The 25,063-nt window shown below is 47.3% G+C and overlaps 3 protein-coding genes across 3 annotated transcripts; all 3 read left to right on the top strand.

Annotated features, from left to right (window-relative positions):
- The first annotated feature begins 367 nt into the window (after positions 1–367).
- On the top strand, positions 368–9,065 carry LOC149273373 (solute carrier organic anion transporter family member 1A2-like). Its single transcript, XM_089506385.1, has 14 exons — positions 368–424; positions 1,277–1,418; positions 1,510–1,642; positions 1,850–1,953; positions 2,293–2,439; positions 3,261–3,359; positions 3,794–4,012; positions 4,379–4,543; positions 5,054–5,249; positions 5,478–5,640; positions 6,470–6,639; positions 8,277–8,341; positions 8,419–8,536; positions 8,870–9,065. Exons 1-14 carry the CDS (start codon positions 368–370, stop codon positions 9,063–9,065), a joined length of 1,974 nt encoding a protein of 657 aa, XP_089362511.1.
- Positions 9,066–14,935: 5,870 nt separating this feature from the next.
- On the top strand, positions 14,936–16,622 carry LOC149273374 (calcitonin gene-related peptide 1-like). Its single transcript, XM_089506386.1, has 3 exons — positions 14,936–14,997; positions 15,230–15,355; positions 16,433–16,622. The coding sequence occupies exons 1-3, from the start codon at positions 14,936–14,938 to the stop codon at positions 16,620–16,622; spliced, it is 378 nt and encodes a 125-aa protein (XP_089362512.1).
- Positions 16,623–20,088: 3,466 nt separating this feature from the next.
- LOC149273375 (tRNA ligase complex-associated NAD(P)H dehydrogenase PYROXD1-like) lies at positions 20,089–24,873 on the top strand. Its single transcript, XM_089506399.1, has 12 exons — positions 20,089–20,160; positions 20,847–20,927; positions 21,412–21,531; positions 21,613–21,741; positions 21,912–21,985; positions 22,491–22,660; positions 22,978–23,048; positions 23,120–23,249; positions 23,559–23,671; positions 23,864–23,986; positions 24,377–24,514; positions 24,625–24,873. The coding sequence occupies exons 1-12, from the start codon at positions 20,089–20,091 to the stop codon at positions 24,871–24,873; spliced, it is 1,470 nt and encodes a 489-aa protein (XP_089362525.1).
- Positions 24,874–25,063: the final 190 nt, after the last annotated feature.

Below are 25,063 nucleotides of genomic sequence, written 5' to 3' on the forward strand. Positions count from 1 at the left end.
ACGCTGGATCCGATCAGATAACAGCTGATATTAGAGCGGGCCGCCATTAATAAAACGTTATCTCAGAACCCGTTAAATGAATAAATTATCAAATTCTGGAAATACTTTTCCAAACTCCAGGAAACTTGGCGTCACGGATCGCTGTCCTGATGCATGTACATGTATGTTACACGTCTTCGCCGGCGATGAATGGATGATCACGTGTTATTTGTGAAGGACAGACGTGGCGATCCGTGCCGGTTTCTGTAAATAGATTTTTCTCACAATTTTTCTGAAAATTTTGTTTTTTCATTTTGTCCGAACTCAGGAGTTTTTTTGAGCAGGAACTTCGTGATTTGAGTATTTGTGATTAAGCTGCAGAGAAGCGATGGCTCCGGCTGGGAATTCATCGCCGACGAAGCGACTGAAAGTTTCCAAACTAAAGGTAAAAATTCTTTAAAGTTTATTAATACAGAGAAAAAAATGAGATCAGGCGCGTCAGACTCCGGAGAAAAGGGTCGATTTCGAAGGTTTTTTATTTCAATCTTTCGCTGGCCGCCGAATCTGATTTTCTCTGTGATCTGATTTTGTCAGCGATCTGATTTTCTCTGCGATCTGATTTTCCCGACGATCCGATTTTCTCGGCGATCTGATTTTCCCGGCGATCTGATTTTCTCTGCGATCTGATTTTCCCGACGATCTGATTTTCCCAACGATCTGATTTTCTCGGCAATCTGATTTTCCCAGCGATTTGATTTTCTCGGCGATCTGATTTTCCCAGCGATCTGATTTTCCCAACGATCTGATTTTCCCGATGATCTGATTTTCCCGGCGATCTGATTTTCCCGACGATCTGATTTTCCCAGCGATCTGATTTTCCCAACGATCTGATTTTCCCGACGATCTGATTTTCCCAACGATCTGATTTTCTCGAAGATCCGATTTTCCTGGCGATCTGATTTTCTCAAAGATCCGATTTTCTCGATGATCTGATTTTCTCTGCGATCTGATTTTCTCTGCGATCTGATTTTCCCAACGATCTGATTTTCCCGACGATCTGATTTTCCCGGCGATCTGATTTTCCCAACGATCTGATTTTCTCGACAATCTGATTTTCTCTGCGATCTGATTTTCTCTGCGATCTTCTCAGCAATCGAATTCTGAAGTCATTTAGTCACAGATCTCAGGTCGGCGTCCGCCTCTCTCACAGTATAATTATTATTTATTCATTTATATGGCTCCATCATATTCCGCGGCACAGTACAATTATATTTCACATTGTTTCTGTTAATTGCAGGTCTTCCTTCTCGCGTTATCCTACTCCTACGTCACCAAGTCGCTGGCGCTCAGCTACTCCAGGAGTATGATCACTCAGATCGAGAGGAGATTCAATATCCCGTCTTCGTTAGTCGGTGTTATCGACGGGAGCTTTGACATCGGTAATCCGTCTACAGTATGGGGGGCTCCGGACCTTAATGCCGTGCCCCACCCTATTGGGGTGAAATAACCTTCTTTATCCTTCCTTTGCAGGAAATTTGCTGGCGATCGCCTTTGTGAGTTACTTTGGCGCGAAATCTCACCGCCCGAGAGTGATGGCGGCCGGCTGTCTCGTTATGTTTTTGGGCGGCTGTCTGACAGCTTTACCTCATTTCATTATGAGACAGTAAGTGGATAAAACGGAGGCGGAGTCTGGACCGATGAACCAATCAGATTCCTCGTAAATCGCGTCCGGTAGGGTTACCCTATAGGTATCAGCTGTAGCCGTGTATGTGTGCTGCGTGTACATGTGCACGTATGTAGTGTGCGTGTTGGTCTAGTACGGATGTTCATGCTGCTCGTACAGCCGTGTAATGTCATTACCGTGTTACAGATACCAGTACGACCGCGCACATGGCGTGTCCACGAATTCTACGTCCCACGTGCAGCTGTGTCTGGCAAATCAGAGCCACGCGAGTGAAGCCGGGGCGTCCGAAGGTGCCGTATAAATAGTAGAATTATTACTGACCAGTGACTGTTCTGGCGTGTTACGTGTGGCTTAATTAAAAAAAATTAAATCAAGTAATGTACACGCTACATACATGTGAAGGATTTCTGTTCTGGGGTAATTAATTATAATATATAATATAATATATGATGATAACCCTACCCCATGGCACTCATGGCTGCCCCTAGTCCTGCTCATGTCAGGGGCCCAATGGCACAACTACCTGTCAACACGTGGAGCCCATGGACTCAAGCGAGAATGAACGCTCTGTAAGGGGGCGTGCCATCCTCCTGGAAATGGATTGTAAATTCTCTTTATTGCCCCCGCAGAGTGTAAGTCGGGATCCGAGTCGCACATGTGGATCTTCGTGCTGGTGGGAAACATCTTGCAGGGAATTGGGGAGACCCCTATCGAACCTCTAGGACTGTCTTATGTGGACGACTTCGCCAAAGCTGACAATTCCCCCTTTTACATTGGTGAATATAAAACGGGCTGAGTGTTGGGGGCAGGGAGGTAACTAGAAGCCACAGGGCCCCGGTTTGAAAAATACCCCGGGGCCACCCAACTTCACCAAGCAATATGTCCTACAATGCCATCTTTGTCTCCAAGCAGCTTGTCAATGATCCTGCCTGTGCCATCTTTGCCCCCAAACAGTCTGCCTTTGCCCCTGCTTACACCACTTACCTGCAGGAGTGGGGTCTCTCTTTCTCTGTGCTGTGTTCAGAGAGCTCTAGCATGCAGGAAGTGGATATGGCATCACTTCCTGGATCAGTCAGACATCTGATCGGACCAAGTGGGCCGACAGGTGGTCACAGGGGTCGCCCGGGCCCCCTGACCGCGGGGTTGTGCGAGAACCGCTGTTATTCTTTGAACAGACTGAGGCCCGAAACAAAATGAGAAAATTTAAATTTACACCAAAGGCCGCGGATCCCAACACGATTTAATAAACGATCTTCTGCTGCCAAAAGTACAAAGTCATGGAAAGTGAGAGCTGACGCCGCGCCAAGTCACGCCTGGGTCACGGGATCGGTGTCACAATGTAACAATCCGCTAGTTTAACCTTTCACCTGCCTCACACCGGTGCCTGTCTGGGAGCCCCCAATTATAGACCCCATTAGACCCCCTTTGATGGCCCAGACCGCCCCGGGTCTGTATGAAAGGGCTGCGGGGATTGGCTCCTGTGTATAGGGGGTATATGTATCAATACTGCCCCCCATTAACGGGAATAACTGTTTGATAAAGATTGGGGGCTTTGCAGTAATGGCGGTGATTTGAGGCTTTTCATTCTCTCGCGCAGGAATAATACAGACCATATCGATCGGCGGGCCCTTCCTGGGATCGTTAATGGCCGCGTTCTTCGCACAGATCTACGTGGACGTCTGGTTTGTAAATCTGGGTAATACATTGTATCTGTTCTAAAATTCATTAATCATTAATCTATAGAGCGACATTAACCTTCTCAGTGCCAGAAAAAATACCAATTATTTAGAAAAAAAATCAAAAAGTTCAGTTTTGATAATAAAAAAAAAAAAAAAAAAAAAAAAAGGACCGCGTTAATCATACATGATCTGGGGTAGGATGATTGACCAAATCCGACGTTTCTCTGCCCGGTTACCTTAAGGAACCTCTAGAACGGTTACACATTAAAACCTTGATGGAAGCCGCCATCTTAGCTTAGTCTTTGGCTCTCGTTGTCTGCAGACCCCGAGCCGCCATCGCTGTCAGTCATGTGATCTTTTGGGCGACTTCCTCTTCTCAAACACTGCACTGAGCTGACGCTTTATGGCGATGCTAATGTGGATTGAAACCCTTTTAACTTGGTTGCTGCAGATGATGTCACTTTGGGACTCACCGATACACGTTGGGTTGGCGCTTGGTGGCTGGGATTTTTGATTAGCGCCGCTCTGAATCTCCTCGCGGCGGTTCCATTCTGGTTCTTCCCGAAATCCCTTCCCAAGGAGGGTGAAGAGGATCCGCCGGAGGCAAAAGAAACTCTTCAGCCCCTCGCGGAGGAGAGGAGAATAGAAACCCCCGACCAGAAAGTTGTCGGTGAGTGGGATGCAGGGAGTTTGCCCTCGCGAGACGGGACGGGCGAGCTTTGCGGACGCCCCTAGGCCAAAAACATTTACAAAAAATGGAAGGAAATGAGATTCGGGTATAGAATTAAAAGAACAAGTGGAACGGGCAGCTTGAACAGGCAGGGCAAATAATAAACCCTCGATACGGTGGCAGCCCATTCCCTGATAATAAAACCTTTGACATCATACAGTCCCGGCCCTGTTTTACCCCTGTCCTCGGCACATGCTTAGTCTGCCCTATGGAGAATCTGGGGGTTTTAGGGGGTCTCCCATGGGGTAATAAAGCAATCCACGTGATCTAATTGGATGGAATAATCCACATTCCGCTCCGTCACAGAATTCCTGCCGTTCCTGAAGAGACTCTTGGGGAATCGGGTGTTCATGTTATTTCTGGTCGTCACCGTCGTCCAGTTCAACGCCTTCGTGGGATTCTTCTCTTTTATGCCAAAATACGTGGAGCAGCAATACGGGAAATCGGCATCAGAAGCCATCTTTTTAATTGGTTGGTATCCTGGGAAATATATATATACGGGCCAAGAATACGGGCCGCATTTTCTCTGTTTTCCCTGTTCTCTCTCTCTACTCCCCTTCTCTCTCCCCCCTCCTTTCCTTATTTCTCCCCATCCCTTCTTACTCTCCCTCCCCTTCTCTCTCTCCCCCTCCCTTCTCTCTCTCCTCTCCCCCTCCCCTTTTCTTTGTCAACTCTCCCTTCTTTCCCTCCCCTTTTCTCTCTCCCCCTCCTTTTCTTCTCTCCCCTCCATCTCTTCCTTCATCCCCTCTTTCTCTCTCTTTTCCTTCCTTCCTCAACTCACCTATACATGCCCTCACCTCACCGTTCCTCACTTCTCCTACCTAGATATATATATATATGTGTAACCGGTTTCATTTGATGAGCGACATTTTGTATGACTTGGCATAAAAGGTGTTAGACCCGGCCAGTCTGCTGTTATTGGCTTTCTGCTCCCATCACCCTCAGCCAAGCGGCTCGGTGTTCTATCTCCTCTCCCTGCAGGTGTGTACAATCTCCCGGTAATTTGCATCGGTTATTTTTTGGGAGGATTTTTCATGAAGAAATTCAAGGTGACAACGTTTTTGGCGGCAAAGATCGGATTTTGGAGCTCGGTGCTGGAATATCTCATTTATTTCTCGGCCTTCGCCATGCTCTGCAGGAACGCCGTCGTAGCCGGACTCACCGTGTCATATGACGGGTACGGACCCCTCAACTCTGCTGTTTTAGTTTTTGGGTGAAAATTCTGGAGTTGGGTCTGAAGATCATGTGTAGGAAATGATCTAAACTCCACTCCACTCAGGGCGAGAGGGCCGGTTCTTGGAATGGAGGGGCAGATTCTCGGGCTGCACGGGGCAGAAGTGTGACATCTGATCAGGTCAGGCAGGTCTTTGAGACGTAAAATGATTTGTTTTCTTTTTTTCTTCAGAGTTGAAGAAACCTCCTATCTGGATAATCTGCGCTCGGATTGTAACAGGAACTGCGACTGCCCCACGGATATTTGGGACCCCGTGTGTGGCGATAACGGGGTGTCGTACGTGTCGGCTTGTCTGGCCGGCTGTGACTATTCCACGGGATGGGGACAGGGTGCGGTAAGTCGGGGTCACCAGACCATATACATGGGGGGCTGCACACATACCTCCCAACTGTCCTGTTTTCAGAGGGCAATACGTGAGACATCTAGTCACCCACACTTTGGTCGTTGTAACGTGGTGGTCGTTGTGATGGAGTGGTCGTTGTAACGTGGTTGTCGTTGTAACGTGGTGGTCGTTGTGATGGAGTGGTCGTTGTAACGTGGTGGTCGTTGTGATGGGGTGGTTGTTGTGATGCGGTGGTTGTTGTAACGTGGTGGTTGTTGTGATGTGGTGGTTGTAACATGGTGGTCGTTATGATGTGGTGGTTGTTGTGACGCAGTGGTCGTTGTGATGTGGTGGTTGTGATGCGGTGGTCGTTGTGATGTGGTTGTTGTGATGAGGTGGTTGTTGTGATGCGGTGGTTGTTGTGACATGGTGGTCGTTGTGATGTGGTGGTTGTGACATGGTGGTTGTTGTGATGCGGTGGTTGTTGTGATGTGGTGGTGGTTGTGATGCGGTGGTTGTTGTGATGCAGTGATCGTTGTGATGCGGGGGTTGTTGTGATGCAGTGATCGTTGTGATGCGGTGGTTGTTGTGATGCGGTGGTTGTTGTGATGTGGTGGTTGTGATGCGGTGGTTGTGATGCGGTGGTGGTTGTGATGTGGTGGTCATTGTGATGCGGTGGTGGTTGTGATGTGGTGGTCATTGTGATGCGGTGGTGGTTGTGATGTGGTGGTCATTGTGATGCGGTGGTCGTTGTGATGTGGTGGTCGTTGTGATGTGGTGGTTGTGACGCGGTGGTCATTGTGATGTGTTTTCCCACATGTTTTTATGGTTATTTCTGCAGGTTTTCCGCAATTGCAGCTGTATCCCTGGCTTTAACAGCAGCGCCGTGCTTGGCCAGTGCCCCAGGGAGGGTAAATGCGACACCATGCTGCTGTATTTCATGATCCTGTCGCTCGTCTGCTGCCTGATTTACTCATTTGGAGCCATGCCGGGGTACATGGTGTTAATCAGGTAATGTTACCCTTAGCGGGGGCTGTGCTGGGGTACGTAGGAGGGGGCAGTCTGCCACTGGGTGCCACTCATCAGACAGGGAGGGTGCAGGTCGGACCAGCACATTGTAAATGATTTTGGACCGGCCCAGGGAATGCAGCAGGGTCACAAATCGTGAGGTCCCGTGAATCCGCGGTATAATATGAGACTGCCTTACAGTGTGCGAGCGCCAGAGAGAGAGCTGCACTCATATGTGTAAGCGTATGTGAGAATGGATGTGTGTGTGAGCAGAGATGTGTAAGTGTGTGTGAGTGAGTATATGTGTGTGCATGTGTGTTTGTGTGAGTGTGTAAGTCTGTGCAAATGCGAATGTGTGTAAAAATGTGTGCCAGTGCATATGTGAATTACCCTTTCTGGGGCTGTGCTGGGGGGTACATGACGTTAGTAGGGTCATATTACCTTTCTGGGGCTGTGCTGGGGGGTACATGGCGTTATTGGGGTCATATTACCTTTCTGGGGCTGTGCTGGGGGGTACATGGTGTTATTGGGGTCATATTACCTTTCTGGGGCTGTGCTGGGGGTACATGGCGTTATTGGGGTCATATTACCTTTCTGGGGCTGTGCTGGGGGGTACATGGCATTAGTAGGGTCATATTACTTTTTGGGGGCTGTGTTGGGGGTACATGGCGTTATTGGGGTCATATTACCTTCCTGGGGCTGTGCTGGGGGTACATGGCGTTATTAGGGTCATATTTCCTTTCTGGGGCTGTGCTGGGGGGTACATGGCGTTATTGGGGTCATATTACCTTTCTGGGGCTGTGCTGGGGGGTACATGGCGTTAGTAGGGTCATATTACTTTTTGGGGGCTGTGTTGGGGGTACATGGCGTTATTGGGGTCATATTACCTTCCTGGGGCTGTGCTGGGGGTACATGGCGTTATTAGGGTCATATTTCCTTTCTGGGGCTGTGCTGGGGGGTACATGGCGTTATTGGGGTCATATTACCTTTCTGGGGCTGTGCTGGGGGGTACATGGCGTTATTGGGGTCATATTACCTTTCTGGGGCTGTCCTGGGGGGTACATGACGTTAGTAGGGTCATATTACCTTTCTGGGGCTGTCCTGGGGGGTACATGACGTTAGTAGGGTCATATTACCTTTCTGGGGCTGTGCTGGGGGGTACATGGTGTTATTGGGGTCATATTACCTTTCTGGGGCTGTCCTGGGGGGTACATGACGTTAGTAGGGTCATATTACCTTTCTGGGGCTGTGCTGGGGGTACATGGCGTTATTGGGGTCATATTTCCTTTCTGGGGCTGTGCTGGGGGGTACATGGTGTTATTGGGGTCATATTACCTTTCTGGGGCTGTGCTGGGGGGTACATGGTGTTATTGGGGTCATATTTCCTTTCTGGGGCTGTGCTGGGGGGTACATGGTGTTATTGGGGTCATATTACCTTTCTGGGGCTGTGCTGGGGGGTACATGGCGTTAGTAGGGTCATATTACCTTTCTGGGGCTGTGCTGGGGGGTACATGGTGTTATTGGGGTCATATTACCTTTCTGGGGCTGTCCTGGGGGGTACATGACGTTAGTAGGGTCATATTATTTTTGAGGGCTGTGGTGATACTCGTTACTAATACATGTTCCTGCTGTTTTCTTAGGAGCCTGACCCCGGAAGAGAAGGCGTTTGGTTTGGGTCTCCATCTGTTGGCGGCGCGTGCGCTGGGTAGGGGTCCTGTGTATATTTATACTCCGGGGGTATATACCGGGTTCTGTTACTAGAATCCACAATTTCATTTCCAGGTGGAATTCCCTCTCCAATCTACTACGGGGCGTTAATCGATACGACCTGCATAAAATGGGGGACCACCAGCTGCGGGGAGCCGGGTGCGTGTCGCATGTACGACTCTGATGCCTACAGGTAAACCTGTAGGACCGCAATGTCTCACTTCTACCCCCCTCCGGGGTATTAATCAGTCTGCTGGGTAATTCAATATGTAAAGGGCCCTTGACGACTACACCCATGGGGGGTAAAACCGGTGCATAGTTCACCAAATTCATGAATGTGCAGTTGCACGTTAATAAAAAATAACACAGGTGGGGGCCGAATAGAGCCAACGAGGGGTAAGAGGAGCAGAGCCAGCAGCAGGTAAATATTATTGAAGTGGCTTTATGTGGTTTGGTGGCAGAGAGTCGTCGGAGGGCCTTTTGGTTGCTTTCTGGGGTATTTACTGGGATTTATTTTCTCTGCCAGATACATTTATTTTGCGGTTCCTGCAGCTTTGAGGTTTATCTCCTACATTCCGTGTGTGTTTATTCTCACTAAACTCAAACGAGACGCCGCTCGCCCCGAGGACGCCGCTCGCCCCGAGGACGCCGCTCGCCCCGAGGACGCCGCTCGCCCTGAGAACGCCGCCTCGGAGAGGAAAGCAGAGGAAACGGACCAATAAGACGCACCGACCTGCGCCCAACGCGGAAAGAAACACAGGGAACCCGGGCCGGTGAGCTGTGAGCGGCCAATAGGGAGGCTTCGGGGGCCACAGATGAAATTTTTCTCTTATGCAAAATGTTATAAAAATTATCCAAAAAAACAAAAAACTTTACTGAAAGCGCCTTCAAATTATATCCACCTGTGACCAATCCTCGCTCTTCAGTCAAACGAGACAGGGGGCAGCTTCAGGTAACGTTATATTGATCAGCCAATCCCTCGGCCCCCGAGCCCAGCAGTCTACGCCGGACAGAACAAACCCGGACACCAGGGGGCAGCAAACACTAAAACCCTTCACGCCTCGATCCGCTGCCCCACCACAGGAGGGATTCACATGTCAGTTTCCACATGAAGCTTTCTCACCCCATTAGGAAGGTGTGTGGCCCCAAAGCATTAACAACTTGGGGCCCCAAGGACCATTTCCTACCCACGTCTTGCCTTTGCTCCCTCCTGATGCCCCAAAGCACCAAGGGGGAAAATTATGGGGCACTTGGCCGAAAACAGCTGGTATCTGATTCATTGTGACACGGAATGACTTCCGAATTCCGATGACCCCGATGGGATTTACGCTGTAATTAAACAGAATTCATATTTCCTCACCAGGGGTCCCCGTTTTCATTGGACAGAACCCCGACTTGCCTCTATTTGCCCCTAAAACCCACTTTCAGTATATTTTATTTTAAAAGCATCACATTTATTTTCCTCTAAGTATCAATAAAGGTATTTCCCACAGTCAATGAAAGACACGTTTTTGTGTTTGTCAAGGACACAAAAGTATGTAAATGCAGCCCGAACAAGAAGGCACTTCTCTGCGAGGGGATTCGGTCAGATTGGGGGGCGGGGCAGCCCAGTGGGAGATGAGATATAATGCAGATAAATGTAAAGTTACGCATCTTTGGAAAATAAATAAATAGCTCAACACGGGCCGGAGAGTATATAATATATAATATGAGGAATATACAGGATATAACGGGTTATACGATTGGGATTAGTTATACCGCTGGAGAGTATGTAATATATAATATGAGGAATATACAGGATATAACGGGTTATAAGGACGGGATTAGTTATACGGCCGGAGAGTATATAATATATAATATGAGGAATATACAGGATATAACGGGTTATAAGGACGGGATTAGTTATACGGCCGGAGAGTATATAATATATACTATGAGGAATATACAGGATATAACGGGTTATAAGGACGGGATTAGTTATACGGCCAGAGAGTATATAATATATAATATGAGCAATATACAGGATATAACGGGTTATAAGGACGGGATTAGTTATACGGCCGGACAGTATATAATATATATAATATGAGGAATATACAGGGATATAAAGGATTATAAGGATGGGATTAGTTATACGGCCAGAGAGTATATAATATATAATATGAGGAATATACAGGGATGTAACGGGTTATAAGGACGGGATTAGTTATACCGCCGGAGAGTATATAATATATCCTGTATATTCCTCATATTATATAACGGGTTATAAGGAAAGGATTAGTTATATGGGGTGGAGAGTATATAATATATAATATGAGGAATATACAGGATATAATGGGTTATAAGGACGGGGTTAGTTATACGGTGGGAGAGTATATAATATATAATATGAGGAATATACAGGATATAACGGGTTATAAGGACGGGGTTAGTTATACGGGGGAGAGTATATAATATATAATATGAGGAATATACAGGGATATAACGGGTTATAAGGATGGGATTAGTTATACGGGGGGAGAGTATATAATATATAATATGAGGAATATACAGGGATATAACGGGTTATAAGGACGGAATTAGTTATACGGCCGGAGAGTATATAATATATAATATGAGGAATATACAGGATATAACGGGTTATAAGGACGGGATTAGTTATACGGCCGGAGAGTATATAATATGAGGAATATACAGGGATATAACGGGTTATAAGGACGGGGTTAGTTATACGGCGGAGAGGATATAATATAAAATATGAGGAATATACAGGGATATAACGGGTTATAAGGACGGGATTAGTTATACGGCCGGAGAGTATATAATATATAATATGAGGAATATACAGGGATATAGCGGGTTATAAGGACGGGATTAGTTATACGGGCGGGGAGTATATAATATATAATATGTGGAATATACAGGGATATAGCGGGTTATAAGGACGGGATTAGGTAAGGATCTCTTAGGATTTGGGGCTTTTTCAATCTAAATCACTATATAATCATTTGCCGCTTTGACGTACGCCGTGTTTGCCGATGCTGCTGATCACAGGTGCAAAGATCGTTAGTGAGTACCCACTAACGCAGCACACGCGGGGTTAATACAATATAGGTTTGGACAGGTTGAGAATTGCGGCTCCGGGGTAATTCACTCAGGTTTCACGCATTAAATTAATGCAATTATATAAATTTCACAAAATGAAATGTTTTCAATCATCATGTAATATCATGGAAGCGACACAGATCTCATCTCTCGGGGGGGGGGGGGGGGGAGCGACCGCATTCAAATTAATGCTTATTATTGGCTCAACTTTTAACCTGTTCATGAACCAAAGGAATAAAAATGTTTGGTTTCCTAAAAAAACAAAAAAAAAAACCAGGAAAATGGAGAATATGCTGGACGCGGATAAATGTAAATATATTAAACACACAATTGCTTTATTTTAATACAAAACAAAGGGTTCAAAGCTGAAATGGGGCATTTGGGGTAAATAAACCGAAAATCCTGGAAAATAATTCTGGATCTTCTATAAAAGGCAGCAATAAATTCACATGATTTACATTTTCTAGATATTAACGGTATTTATATAAAGACGGTAAGACTTCTGATGACGTCACTTGAAGACTTGAATGCCGCGGCTTGTGGCGGTCAGCGGGACCCGGGGGCCGGCCGGGCGGACAGCGCAGCATTAGTTGAAAGTAATGAGCGCTAAACACACAGAGACTTTGGTGTAAAATCCGCACAGACAGTTTATTACGACGCGTTCTATTTAAAGGCGTTTGGAGCAGCGAGAGCGTCACAGCTGTCACAGAGCTTTAAATACCCACCGACGTGAAATCATAGAACAAATAAAATCCTTCGGAATATCCCAAGCCTCCCACGTTCCGTGCTGGAGTTATAGAACATCTGGGGGTAGTGGCTACATGGATCTGCCTCTGAAGACGAGAATCTGATGATTTATATCATGTTTTCATCTTCAGCACGCATGGGATAGACATACGGCTCCTGAATCTAAGACGAGACCGACGACTGATTAAGGTTTGAGTCTTTACAGCAGGAGAAACGGGCGACTAGACGGGGCCGCCGGGGGCCGATCTGCCGGAGGGTTCTATTTATGATGTTTCTTTTTTTCCACAGATTTCTGCAGCTGGAAGTTTTGATTGCCACTCAAAGCGTCACTTTGTTGAAAAAGTCCATTAATAATGAGTCACCTCGAGCGACTGACGTGGGCCGGGCGCTGAATGTGCGTCTCTGTGACTCGCCGCGGCACAAACTCATCTTAAAGTTGAAGATATTTGGACGGAAATTGTGATTTTTCCCATGAAAATTTATTATTCTTTTATAAGAAAAAAAGTAAAACCCCCGAATAGTGCGATTCAGACAACAACTTCCAACAAATAAACTGTGAGCAGCTGAAACACATTTCCATAAATTTCTTTTTACCCCAGTTGTAGTTTTTGCCCCATAATATGATGTTTTCAGGCAGCTGCATATCAGCCGTTTGTATGATTCTCGCTCTGTTATCTGATCCCCGATCTACTAAACCCCCCGACTCCTTATCATACCCCCTGTGGGGAACAATAGAATGGCTCAGTCTTAATCACCCAGTCAGACTCTCTGACTAATTAAAGCATACAGAGGAACGGACTTCATTAGCATCCCATAAAGCGTCAGCTCAATGTCGGGTTTGAGTCGGGCTGCGTGGCCTCGCCGGGAGATTAAAGCCAAAAAATCCCGTTTATTACCCCAAACGGACAGACCGGCCCGGGATTCCGTAGATGTTACAGTTTTTTTTAACGTTTCCCTGAACGATGAAATTTATGAAAACAAAGACTGAAGTCCCCGAACCCGTAACGCGTCTCGTCTTTAATGTCGGAGCCGCAATCCGCCTACGAATAATTGGGGTTATTTAGTTTGGAAAAAAGACGGCTTAGGGGGGATTTAATAACTATGTATAAATATATAAGGGGGCAGTACAGAGATCACTCCCAGGACCTATTTATACCCAGGACTGTATCTATAACAAGGGGACATCCTCTACGGCTGGAGGAAAGAAGGTTTCTACACCAGCACAGACGGGGGTTCTTTACAGTAAGAGCGGTGAGATTATGGAACTCTCTGCCAGAGGAGGTGGTAATGGTAAACTCAATAAAAGAGTTCAAAAGGAGCCTGGACGTGTTTCTTGAAAGCAATAATATTAAAGTTATGGATATTAGATTAATAGGGACAGAACGTTGATCCAGGGATTTATTCTGATTGCCATATTTGGAGTCGGGAAGGAATTTTCCCCCTGGTATGGGGCAATTGGCATCTGCTTCATAAGGGTTTTTGCCTTCCTCTGGATCACAGTAGGGACACAATATGTATATAGGTTGAACTTGATGGACTTTGGTCTTTTTTCAACCTTATGAACTATGTTACTATGTTACTATGTTACGACCCTGAAATCGCTGTCATCGCTAAAAGCGAAAACGCCAAAGAGACGCGTTTAAGAGCTTTCTTCAAGTCACGTCGAAAATTGTACATTCAGAGATCGTTAAGACCCCCCCCCGAAGATTTCTTCCAACTTCATTCGAGTGAACGTCGCCATTCTCTTTATTCATATATTGATGATGACGCCAATTAATCGATCAATCTCCGAAGAGTCAATAAACAGCATTCTTTACGCAGATTATACGTTTTCCCGACATTTCTGTAAAAGAATTGTTTAACCCTTTACGGATACGGGGAGTCCCATTGGTTCTCTCTTCCGGGACGGACGTGTTAAGACCCCAAAGTCTCTCTGATTTTTATTTGTTATCATCAAATAATCAATGAATTGTCTCCCCAAACGACAGGAAATTGGAAAATTCCGAATCTCATCACTCTCAGCTGGAAACCAGAGCGAAGCTGATACTCGGCAGCCGTTGTAGAGAACGCGCCCTGCCGGAGCTTCACAAATGAATGCGACGTTTCCATTAAAACAGAGAATGGGCAATAATGTATTTTAACCCCTTAAGGGACAGGCAGCCCCATCTGTCCCGTGCTTTAAATAACATTGGCTATGAATGGAGTGTAATTGGCATGAGGGAGCTGCTCGGACCGTCCTTTATACACAGAAATCACTCGAGCGCATAACGCCGCGCACGCACTCACGGAGCACTCGCCTTTGTGTTACAGAAATGCTATTCCGGCAGCGGCTGGGATGAGGGTCTCCCGGCGCCCCCCGCCTTCCCGTTAATGTGATGGGAGTCATCTCCCTCCTCTAGTGACGCTGACGTCAGGGCTCACAGGTGAGGGGGGTATATAAGAGCTCGCTCAGTTCTTGGCTACGAGGGGAAGCCGGACGTCGACGCCACCAGACGGGACCACCGGACGGGACGCTCTGACTGGCAGCTTTGAACCTGTCACCGCCGCCTGCCGAGCCTGCGCAGGTACGAACTTTCTGCCGGCTCCTGGGAATCCTCCTGTTACTTTTAATAATGTGATTTTCTGAATGAATGCGGGGAAATACTCAGCGAGCCTCGGGGGCTTCGCGGTGACAGCGGGGGGTCTTTATTAACCTGCTTAACCCTCCCGCAGATCAGAAATCATGTGTTGCGTTAACCTGATGGCCGCCCTCCTCGTCCTCTCGGTGACGTTCGGCTGCGAGGACGCGACGCCCCTGCACAGGTAAGAGACAAAACTCCCCCAGCTGGTAAACTAAGGGTTAAAAAGGGGCAGCAGTGCTTTACAGAATAAGAGAGTAAAATGCCCGGGTTTGCCCCTTCTGAAGACTTTACACTTTCTCTGCGGGACACAGGGGCAATAATCAAACACAGCATTATTTATTTATCCATCTGCCCCAACACCTGCCGGCTGCCCAGATGAAGGGACTGTCTAAGCGTCTGGTTTTTGTGCTCAGACTGGAGTCGGACGGAGCCTCCAACGGGACTTCGGAGAAAGGATGGAGAATAGACGTCCAGGCGAGATATACCCTCTTCACACCCACCCACAAAATTCCCCGACTGGAGACCCCAAGAGAAAAGAGGTACTTATCTGCCCCGTCAGCGCCACCCGTGCAAACTTGTGTTAGATCTGTGCCGGTTCTAGACCATTTACGGTGACACCCGGAACGTCCGGAACGTCTGGAGCCGCGTCTCAGACAGATGTACGGGGTACGAACCGCAGCATAGGGGGATTAATAGCAACAGCCTGTTGGTTGCTATGGTAACTGCCCCACTGCATAGCATCCGAGTGTAATATAATTAAATATAATAATTAGACAATTAGCTAAAGAAAGCCTTCTGTGTTTCATGTAACTTTACTGAGGACACTACTTTGGTCAGGGTTAAACACGGTGCAAGAGGGGAGTTTATTCCAAAATGGAGAAAAGAGAGCGGAATCTAACACTAGAGGGTCAGAAACGGAAGAAAGTATTACTTTACTGAGAGGGTGGTAGATAAGTGGAACAGCCTCCCAGCAGAGGTGGTAGAGGGTAATACAGTGAGGGTATTAAACATGCATGGGATAGACATACGGCTCCTGAATCTAAGACGAGACCCACGACTGATTAAGGCGAAGGGAAAACGCGTAGTTTAGGTGGCACTGGGGGCTCTTGCTGGGGCATTCAGGGTTTCTGTATCATATTGCAGTCAGCATGTTGCCCCATAAATGGGTATTTGGCGCCCTGTGGCCTCTCGTGCCTCTACCACTCCCTACTCACACTGCGCACTATTCCCCAGGGGCCAGGCCTTTGGGGGTTAGGGGGCCCTGCATCTTTAACACCTGGTTCCTTTAGGGGTCCAACTCCAGTCTCTGCCAGCGTGGACCCCGAGTGGGGCATCCCACCGCGGCACAGCTATCCAGGGAACGCAAGTCTGCCCCGTTATACCGCGTCGCGCATGCTCGGGGAAATAATACATTTCGTTTCCATCGGCCCGATACCTCGTTGAGTTTTTGAATTATTCTGGCAGCCCCTCCTCCTCCCGAGATAATGGAACATTCCAAGCAATAAAACATTTCCCGCTAAATATATAAGGGGGGGGGGTAAACTCTCCGCTTCCGCCGGCTCGGAACTTTCCGGATTGCGTTTTTTTCTTCGGTTCTAATGGTTTTTATTTTTCAGCCACCAGCTGGAGAAAAGGAAATGTAACACGGCGACGTGCGTGACCCAGCGCCTGGCGGACTTTCTCGTGCGCTCGCACGGTAACATCGGAGCCATTTACTCCCCGACCAACGTCGGCTCCTTCACCTACGGCAAGAGGAACGTGGTTGGTCTCCTGAGCAGAGAGTCCTTTGACTACCTGCAGCGTTAGCGGCTCCTCGCTCCTCGCGCTCTCACGCGTAACACCCCTCCTGTATATTATGTTTTTTTCCGACCCGCGCACATTCTGGCGATGCCCCGAGTGACCCTCCCGCGGTCTGCGGGCCGTCTGACGAAGGTTCGGGGAACGAGGCGACTTCTGTATAAACACAAAAAAATCCGTCAGACGTCAGCCTCTCGCCGAGAGCGTTTTATTAAAAAATACTGAAAACATACGTTTTTGTGAATCTCTCGTTATTTACGTATCTGGCAGGAAAATGAGACCCGTTTCCGGGAACTTCCTGTTGGTTTTAATGAAGTGTTATGGGTGAAATATATGAGTGCTACCCCAAATAAATACGCAACCAGCAAATGGGAGGGGCCGGAGGGGAGGGGCATCTCTGAAATCCTGCGGAATGTTGGTGCAAATGGGTGGAGCATGGGAAAAGGTGGGTGGGTCTATTGTTGGAATCTAACACTAGAGGGTCAGAGGCTGAGATGGAACGGAAGGGAGTTTTAAGTTACTGAGAGGGTGGTGGATAAGTAGAACAGCTTCTCGGCAGAAGTGGTAGAGGGTAATACAGTGAGGGTATTAATTTTATTAAACATGCATGGGATAGACATACGGCTCCTGAATCTAAGACGAGACCAACGACTGATTAAGGTTTGAGTCTTTACAGCAGGAGAAACGGGCGACTAGACGGTGGCCGGATGGGGCCAATCTGCTGGCAGGTTCTGGGTTTCTATTTGTACAGCAGTAGGGAATATGAAGGCGATATATATATCAATACATAATAATGTATGCTGCCCGATTAACGAGTTATACTGGAAAACGCTCAATATCGTCGGACTTGGCTTCCTATACGGACCATTACCCAGAATTCCTGGGTTATCACCCCCCCAATCAGCCGCCTCACTTTACGGCAATGCCGGCCCCGGACTCTCAGGTAAATCAGGTGGATAGACGAGGGGTTTGGTGATCCCCGTTCTCTGCCGGTGACGGAACTCTCTCTATGGATAAATGTCTCTCCATTCCAGGGATCTCTTTTTTCCGTTAGAGCGTTGGGTTCATAATTACCCAGGGACGGGGCAGAAAGCCCTCATCGTGGCACACGGGGGCCAATGAGTTCATGACAATAGAAGCCCCGGCGACCATTACTGGCTTCTGATATAATGGATGGGGGTCTCACGAGTGCTTTCCCCGCAGCTTTCAGGAAGGCGCTGGATGCGGGTGAAGAAATGGTTTCCCGGCATTCGCCGGAGACTCTGCCGGTCCCGACAGCTGTACCCGGGGGCCACTTCCCCGATTACCAGGGGTCACGATTAAACCCTTTACCAGAGAACAAGTCCTGTGACTGTCGGGTCCTGAGAACATGGAGGGATCGGGACAACGCTTGATTTCCATCAGAGATCTGGGGCCCAAAACAAACGTAACAACGGGACCCCCTAACCCATCTTACCCCATAATTCTGCAACAGCCCCATCCCATGCTCCTCCCACGTCCTGCCCCACGCTCCTCCCACTAACGTGCCCAGGAGCTCCCCCTGCCACACCCCATGTTTGCAAAGGGGCGTGGCAAAAAGGTATCATTGGGCCCCAAAGTCTGGAAAGCCCACAAGGATCCAGAAACAGGCTAAGGGGCCCCAGTCCCGGGCAGTGGGCCGCAAGGGCCAGTGATGGGCCCACGGCAGATTTGGGACACCGGGCTTCATTAGTTATCAGCAGCCCTCGCCCCGCGCAGGGTTATAAATAAAAAGGATTTTGTCGCATTCCGGGCGCCGCTCGCCGAGGTCACCGAGGACCCGAAGCAGAAAAGTGTCCTCTATTCCCGACAGATAAAACGAATCCCCCCGCTCGGTGTGAAGCGCAGACCCCCGGCTGGACGGCCATTAGGAACCTTTTCTGACACTTCACGGCTCTAATTGGTGCGTTGGGCGGCTGCTGCGCCTCTTACTCGCGATACCTTCCGATACGTGTCGGAGGCCATTATCACCTGAAACCATTACCAGCTGCCGAATGTCTCCGAGCCAATGCTCATCACTCCGAGGCAGCCGGAAAAAGGGGAGAAAGCCCGTGACCCACCGATCCGGGAAAGGGGGCTGCCAATCACACATGGATCCGACTGGTCATCGCAGGGTTAATGTCTTCACTTTGCCCCCTCTGGCTATTGGTTATTATTATTATTGTTTTAAAAGAAAACCATTTTCTGGAACTTGCCACGAAAGAAGAAGCGGCGACTGAAAGGGCCGCCGGGGGCCGATCTGCCGTATGTGACTCATAAGTAATATTAAACTCTCCAGAAAGATCGTTAAATAAAAGAGGAATTTGGGTAAAAAGCGTCATAAATCTGCATGCGATAAAATCGGGCAGATTCTCCGACGTTCCGCTCGTTAATTGAACTGTCAGAAAACACTAAAGATCCGGCGAGGGTCTCCATGTGCGGCGCGGCGCCCGTTACACAACTCATTCCGCGCTCCGTGGGCAGTAATGGAGTGTGACCGGCTGGCGCGGGCGACCAGAACGGCCCCTAATGGTGTTATACGTAAAAAAAATAGCTTCCATTAAAAGTGCGCGTTTCTCAACATCACGACCTAAGAACACACGAAACATTCCCTTTACCGCGAAAATGACAAAAAACATTAAAATCACCTTAAAAAGGTTTCAGTATTTTTTTTGTTTGTTTTTCATTTTTACAGAGATATTACTTTTTATTTTTTTCCGGGGAGTTATAAATAGTGGCCATTATTACAGCATTTACGGAATTCTAATGGGTTAACCCTTCTGCTTCTGAAGTGGTGGCAGGTTGGCCGAGGTGGGGCAGGTGGGGCTGAAAAATCCACAGCGGACAATTTATTTTATAGAATTAAGAGCCTTAAAATTCCATCCATTAAAGAATTACATACACTCTGTTTTTGACGCCGGATTCACTTCTTGCCATTCCCAGATACAGCTATACGTGATTTGCTAATGAACAGCGCCGCAGAATATGATGGCACTATATAAAAAATAAAGAATAATTATTAACTATTTAATTATATAAATAATAAATAATAAAAATGAACTATTTAATTATATAAATAATAATGAACTATTTAATTATATAAATACGGTAATAAATAATATTAATGAACTATATAAATGAATGAATAATGAATTATATAAATACTAAATAATAATGAACTATTTCTTTATATAAATAATAAATAATATTAATGAACTATTTAATTATATAAATAATTATCAGCTCCTCTTTGGTGCCCTCTATCGCACCCCTGTGGTATTGTTCAGGTTCACACGGCGGAGATTGGCCGCTCCCGCGACCCGTCTGGATGGGAAATCCTCGCCCTCGCCATCCAGCGTGTGACCGAAGAGAGGAGCGCGCAGCCAGTAAGGAGGTGTGACAGGGGAGCTTGGCAGCCAATGAGCTTCCAGCTGGAATGACAGCTGCGTGACCAGGAAGTAACGGGGCACCGGGCAAGATGGCAGCGCCCATGTGGGCCAGGTTTGTGGTCGTAGGAGGGGGAATTTCTGGAGTGACCTGCGCAGAGCAGGTGAGGCAGTGTGTGGGGTAATCACTGTTGGGGTTACCCCGCGTATCGGGGGGTTCCAGCACCTTAACCCTTCCTTCTGCAAGTTACAGGCAGGGCGGACCCTTTAACCCTTCTGTGCCCAGACAGCAGCCAGGGGTTGACCCTTTAACCCTTCTGTACCCAGACAGCAGCCAGGGGTTGACCCCTTAACCCTTCTGAGCCCAGACAGCAGCCAGGGGTTGACCCCTTAACCCTTCTGAGCCCAGACAGCAGCCAGGGCTTGACCCTTTAACCCTTCTGTACCCAGACAGCAGCCAGGGCTTGACACTTTAACCCTTCTGTACCCAGACAGCAGCCAGGGCTTGACACTTTAACCCTTCTGTACCCAGACAGCAGCCAGGGGTTGACACTTTAACCCTTCTGAACCCAGACAGCAGCCAGGGGTTGACACTTTAACCCTTCTGTACCCAGACAGCAGCCAGGGGTTGACACTTTAACCCTTCTGTACCCAGACAGCAGCCAGGGGTTGACACTTTAACCCTTCTGAACCCAGGCTGTTAGAAGGGCTGACCCTACAATGCGGCACAAGTCGCTTGACTGAACGCTACTTTCTGGCAGGCTGAGAATGCGCTCTCAGGGCGTGACGTTAAACGATTTCATGTAACTGCTCAGGATTTCCTGAACTTTCTTCTGGATTTTTTCCCAAGCTTGCTGCTCAGTTTCCCTCGGATGATATATACCTGATTACAGCGTCTCCGCTAATTAAGGCAGTGACCGGTTTAAAGCAGGTAAGATGCATGATTTACATCCCTTGCAAACATAATGCAGGCTCGGCCCCCGGCGTCTTTATATAGTACACAGGTTTTTGGGGGCCATTTCTAAACATTCTCAAGGAAAACCCGTCCTCGGTCACCTAAATGTCTCCGTACCCTTCACCCGGTTCTCTATATACCTTCAATTACATAGGATTTCCTTCCACAGCCCAGGCAGCCCAGGAAAGAGCATAGATGTTCTCAGTATATATAATGTCCGTATCGGTGGCTGCTTTATATTATTTATAAGTGCCTTTCTGGGTATATAATGTCCGTATCGGTGGCTGCTTTATATTATTTATAAGTGCCTTTCTGGGTATATAATGTCCGTATCGGTGGCTGCTTTATATTATTTATAAGTGCCTTTCTGGGTATATAATGTCCGTATCGGTGGCAGCTCACGGTTTATAAGGGCCGCCACTATCAGGGGTTTCACGTAAAGACCCCGTTTCTGTTGCAGGTCTCCAGGATTCTAGAAGAATTTGAAGTTAAGGAGCAAAAGTCCACAGAGTTGGAAAAGCTTTATCCGAACATTAAAGTGGTGCAGGCGGCGGCGCGGGAGCTGAGGAGCGCAGAGCGGGTAACGAAGATCATTTAGGCTGAAGGCGCCGGACGTTTTATTCTCAAGTATTTTTCATCCTCATCGTTTCCCCCGTTCCAGAAAATCATCACCGAAGATGGAGCTCAGTTTATATACGAGAAACTCTGCATTTGTGCCGGCGCCAAACCAAAGCTAATCGTCGAAGGAAATCCGTACATCCTGGGTATACGTGACACAGACAGCGCGCAGGTAATCGGCCATGTTGCCATGGAAACACTTCGGTGTTATTTCATACATCTAGAACCCATGTTTAAATTGTACGTAAAAAATAAATAAATAGAAATAAAAACAGCCATAAACTATACCGTTTTCCTATTATTATTATTATGTTTTATTTATATATTACTGGTTTGTTACAGGAGTTCCAGAAACATCTCGCCAAAGCCAAGCGGGTCGTGGTTGTGGGGAATGGAGGCATCGCTCTGGAACTGGTGTAAGAATCGTATAAATCCTTCTTATGCACCAAATATTTCATATAATTAGTTCTCATCACAGCCGTGGAAGCTGTGGAAGAGGCTCTAAAATCCTTTTTTAACCTAAAATCTATTACCAAAAATGCTAAACATGTAAAAAAAAAATCTGGGTAATTGGTGTTTGCTCTGTTGCGTGAGTTGTTTTGGTGAGTGCTCACTCACGGGGCATAAAGCTTTGGCTTTCGCCTCCCTGTACAGGGCAAAGGGTCAGATTCCTCCTGTGCTTTTACGTCTCCGGCCTCAGAATTAGCCGGCCCCGGCTATTCTGTGGCTTGTGGATGCTTGAGGTGGCCACCAATATCCCTGGGGACCTGGAGGGAGCTCTGTCCTTCCAAGACAGATTACGCCATATATATATATATATATATATATATATATATATATATATATATATATATTTTATTTTTTTTAAAATAATACATTTCCAGTCTCTTTTTTGAGGCTTTACCGGTTCTGTCGGTGTAGGTATGAGGTAGAAGGCTGCGAGGTCGTTTGGGCCATAAAGGACAAAGCCATCGGAAACACGTTTTTTGATGCCGGAGCCGCAGAGTTTCTCATCTCGCAGCTAAAGTCTGAAAAACCGAAGACCCCTCTCACATGTAAGAGAACCAGGTATTCAACGGACAAAGCGGCTGGTGAGTGATCTCATCCTGTCATTTATATTCAGTATATTATTATTATTATATATATATCCCAAATTATCTGCGTATCGGACCTAAGAATTTAAAACGTTCACTGCGGGCTGACAAGAATACCTCTTCGCTGATACCCTTTTAATGCCGCCTTCCATATATGAAGCACATGTAAGAATCACATATAGGATAATACGGCACGCAGTCCAGAGCTGCTCTCGTAATCCACAAACGCCCCATTTTCAATGAATTTCGTGAATAAACGACGGACTGCCGTCTCGGGCTTAAATATTTGTGTTTCTGGTTTATTGCAGGAAGAGAAGATACCCAAGTTGGCAGCGCTCTTGGTCCCGATTGGCACGAAGGCTTGAACCTTAAAGCCGGGGGAGAGGTAGGTTCCGGTTCTCGGAGGCTGGACGTTGTGCGTTGGACTCGTCCTCACGTCTCTCTCCTCTCGTTCAGTTTTCTCACCGCGTTCACATTGAGCCGCAATGTGGGGTGGAGCGGATTTTACTGCAAGAGGAATTTGAGCGTTTAAACATAACGTCCTCATGTCCCCCTAGCCAGGGACACGGCCCCTCTCCAGACGCCGGTAAGTACCAGCAGCGCCTTAGTGCCATCTTAAGGAATAAGCCGTATTGCGGCCGGGCACAGAAGCAGCTATCGGGATGTTAAATAAATGTGTAAAGGGGTGAAAATCATTCAAATTCTTACCCGCAGCTTCATTTTAAAACATTTATACGCATTCTGTTCCAATAACATATAAGTAACTGGGAGTCCGCTGGTGGCCCATGTGAGGGGGGCAGACGCTTTATTGCTGTAGTGACAGGAAAGTGAAGCACATTAGTGGCTGACTCGTTTAGATACACGCACATTCACTTTCACGTGTCGATTCTTCCAGCAACGTGGCCGGTGTACGTTCAGCTAAACAACGGGAAGACATACGGTTGTGACTTCGTTGTCAGCGCTACCGGAGTTGTGCCGAATGTCGAGCCTTTTATCTGCTGCAATAATGTAAGATCTTATGTTTTGTTAAAGTTGTGTCTCTTGGTGTATGTTTCCTTTACTCGTCATGTCCGAGGAGCTGGGAGCTTCTTATATAGAATTTCTTAGATACTCTAAGTAAGCGATAGACACTAAAGGGTCAATACGGTAAAATGCAGTGGCTTTCCGGGGGCAATACGCTCTAACAGGGCATGTTTATAGTTTGATTTAGGGGACAACGGAGGTGTGAAGATCGATGAGCACATGCGCACATCTCTGCCCGATGTCTATGCCGCCGGTGATGTCTGCACGGCTTCCTGGAAACCCAGCCCCCTGTGGCAGCAGGTAACATGGAAACCATCATGTCTTCTGTGGCATTTCGTAGCATTGGGGTCTTTTCCGTAATTGTGAACCTTATTTTATTTTTCATTATGAATTTTTCAACGCTAGCAGGTTCCTCCAGCAAGAAGGATGGAAAGAGCCCTGTATAATGTATAATTTAATGGATAAGGGGACAGAAGAAATGTCATTGATCTAACTGTATAGGGCACACAAACCTCTCCCTATAGCAGAAGCTTATTGGGATGGGTCTTCATAATGTTTAATGGAATCAAGGAGTTGAGCGCTCCCGTTTAGCGAATAAACCCCATCACAAGTCGGTTGTTTCTTTTGGGTATAACGTAGACTGCATGATGCACGGAGACCCCCGTGTCTGACCATCTCTTCGTGTCTCAGATGAGGTTGTGGACTCAGGCCCGGCAGATGGGCTGCTATGCTGCTAAATGTATGGCAGCCGAGCTCCAGCAAGAGAACATCGACATGGATTTCTGCTTCGAACTCTTTGCTCACGTCACCAAGTTCTTCAACTATAAGGTAAGGACGCTACGACTGGGGGTCTGCTGGGAGGGCCCCTTAAACTCACACCTTCCTTAATTTGCTCAAGGAGGGGGCTCTAGTTCTTACAGACTGTTCCTTTATTTCAGGTGATCTTGTTGGGTAAATACAACGCCCAGGGCCTGGGTACGGACCACGAGTTGATGGTGAGATGCACGAAAGGATTGGAATACGTGAAAGTCGTAATGCAGAACGGACGGATGATGGGCGCCGTCCTCATCGGGGAAACTGATCTGGAAGAAACCTTTGAAAACTTGATTTTAAACCAGATGGATCTTTCAATTTACGGAAAAGACCTTTTAGATCCCAACATTGACATTGAAGATTATTTTGATTAAGAACGTTTTGTTTGTAACCTTTTGTGGAAAGAAAAATGATTATTATTGTGGATAAAATCCAACTACCTGCTGCCAGGCTGTTACACGGACTCCAATTCTCTAAGTAGCAAAGGGCTGCTTCCACGGGTGCAACGCTCTGATGGGGAACGCCATTTCGTTCTGTGGAGAGTTATATTCTGTGATTTATTTT

This window comes from Sceloporus occidentalis, unplaced genomic scaffold (genome assembly GCF_023333645.1).
Source record: "Sceloporus occidentalis isolate IW3139 unplaced genomic scaffold, rSceOcc1.0.p SCAF_382, whole genome shotgun sequence".
Taxonomy (NCBI): Eukaryota; Metazoa; Chordata; class Lepidosauria; order Squamata; family Phrynosomatidae; genus Sceloporus; species Sceloporus occidentalis.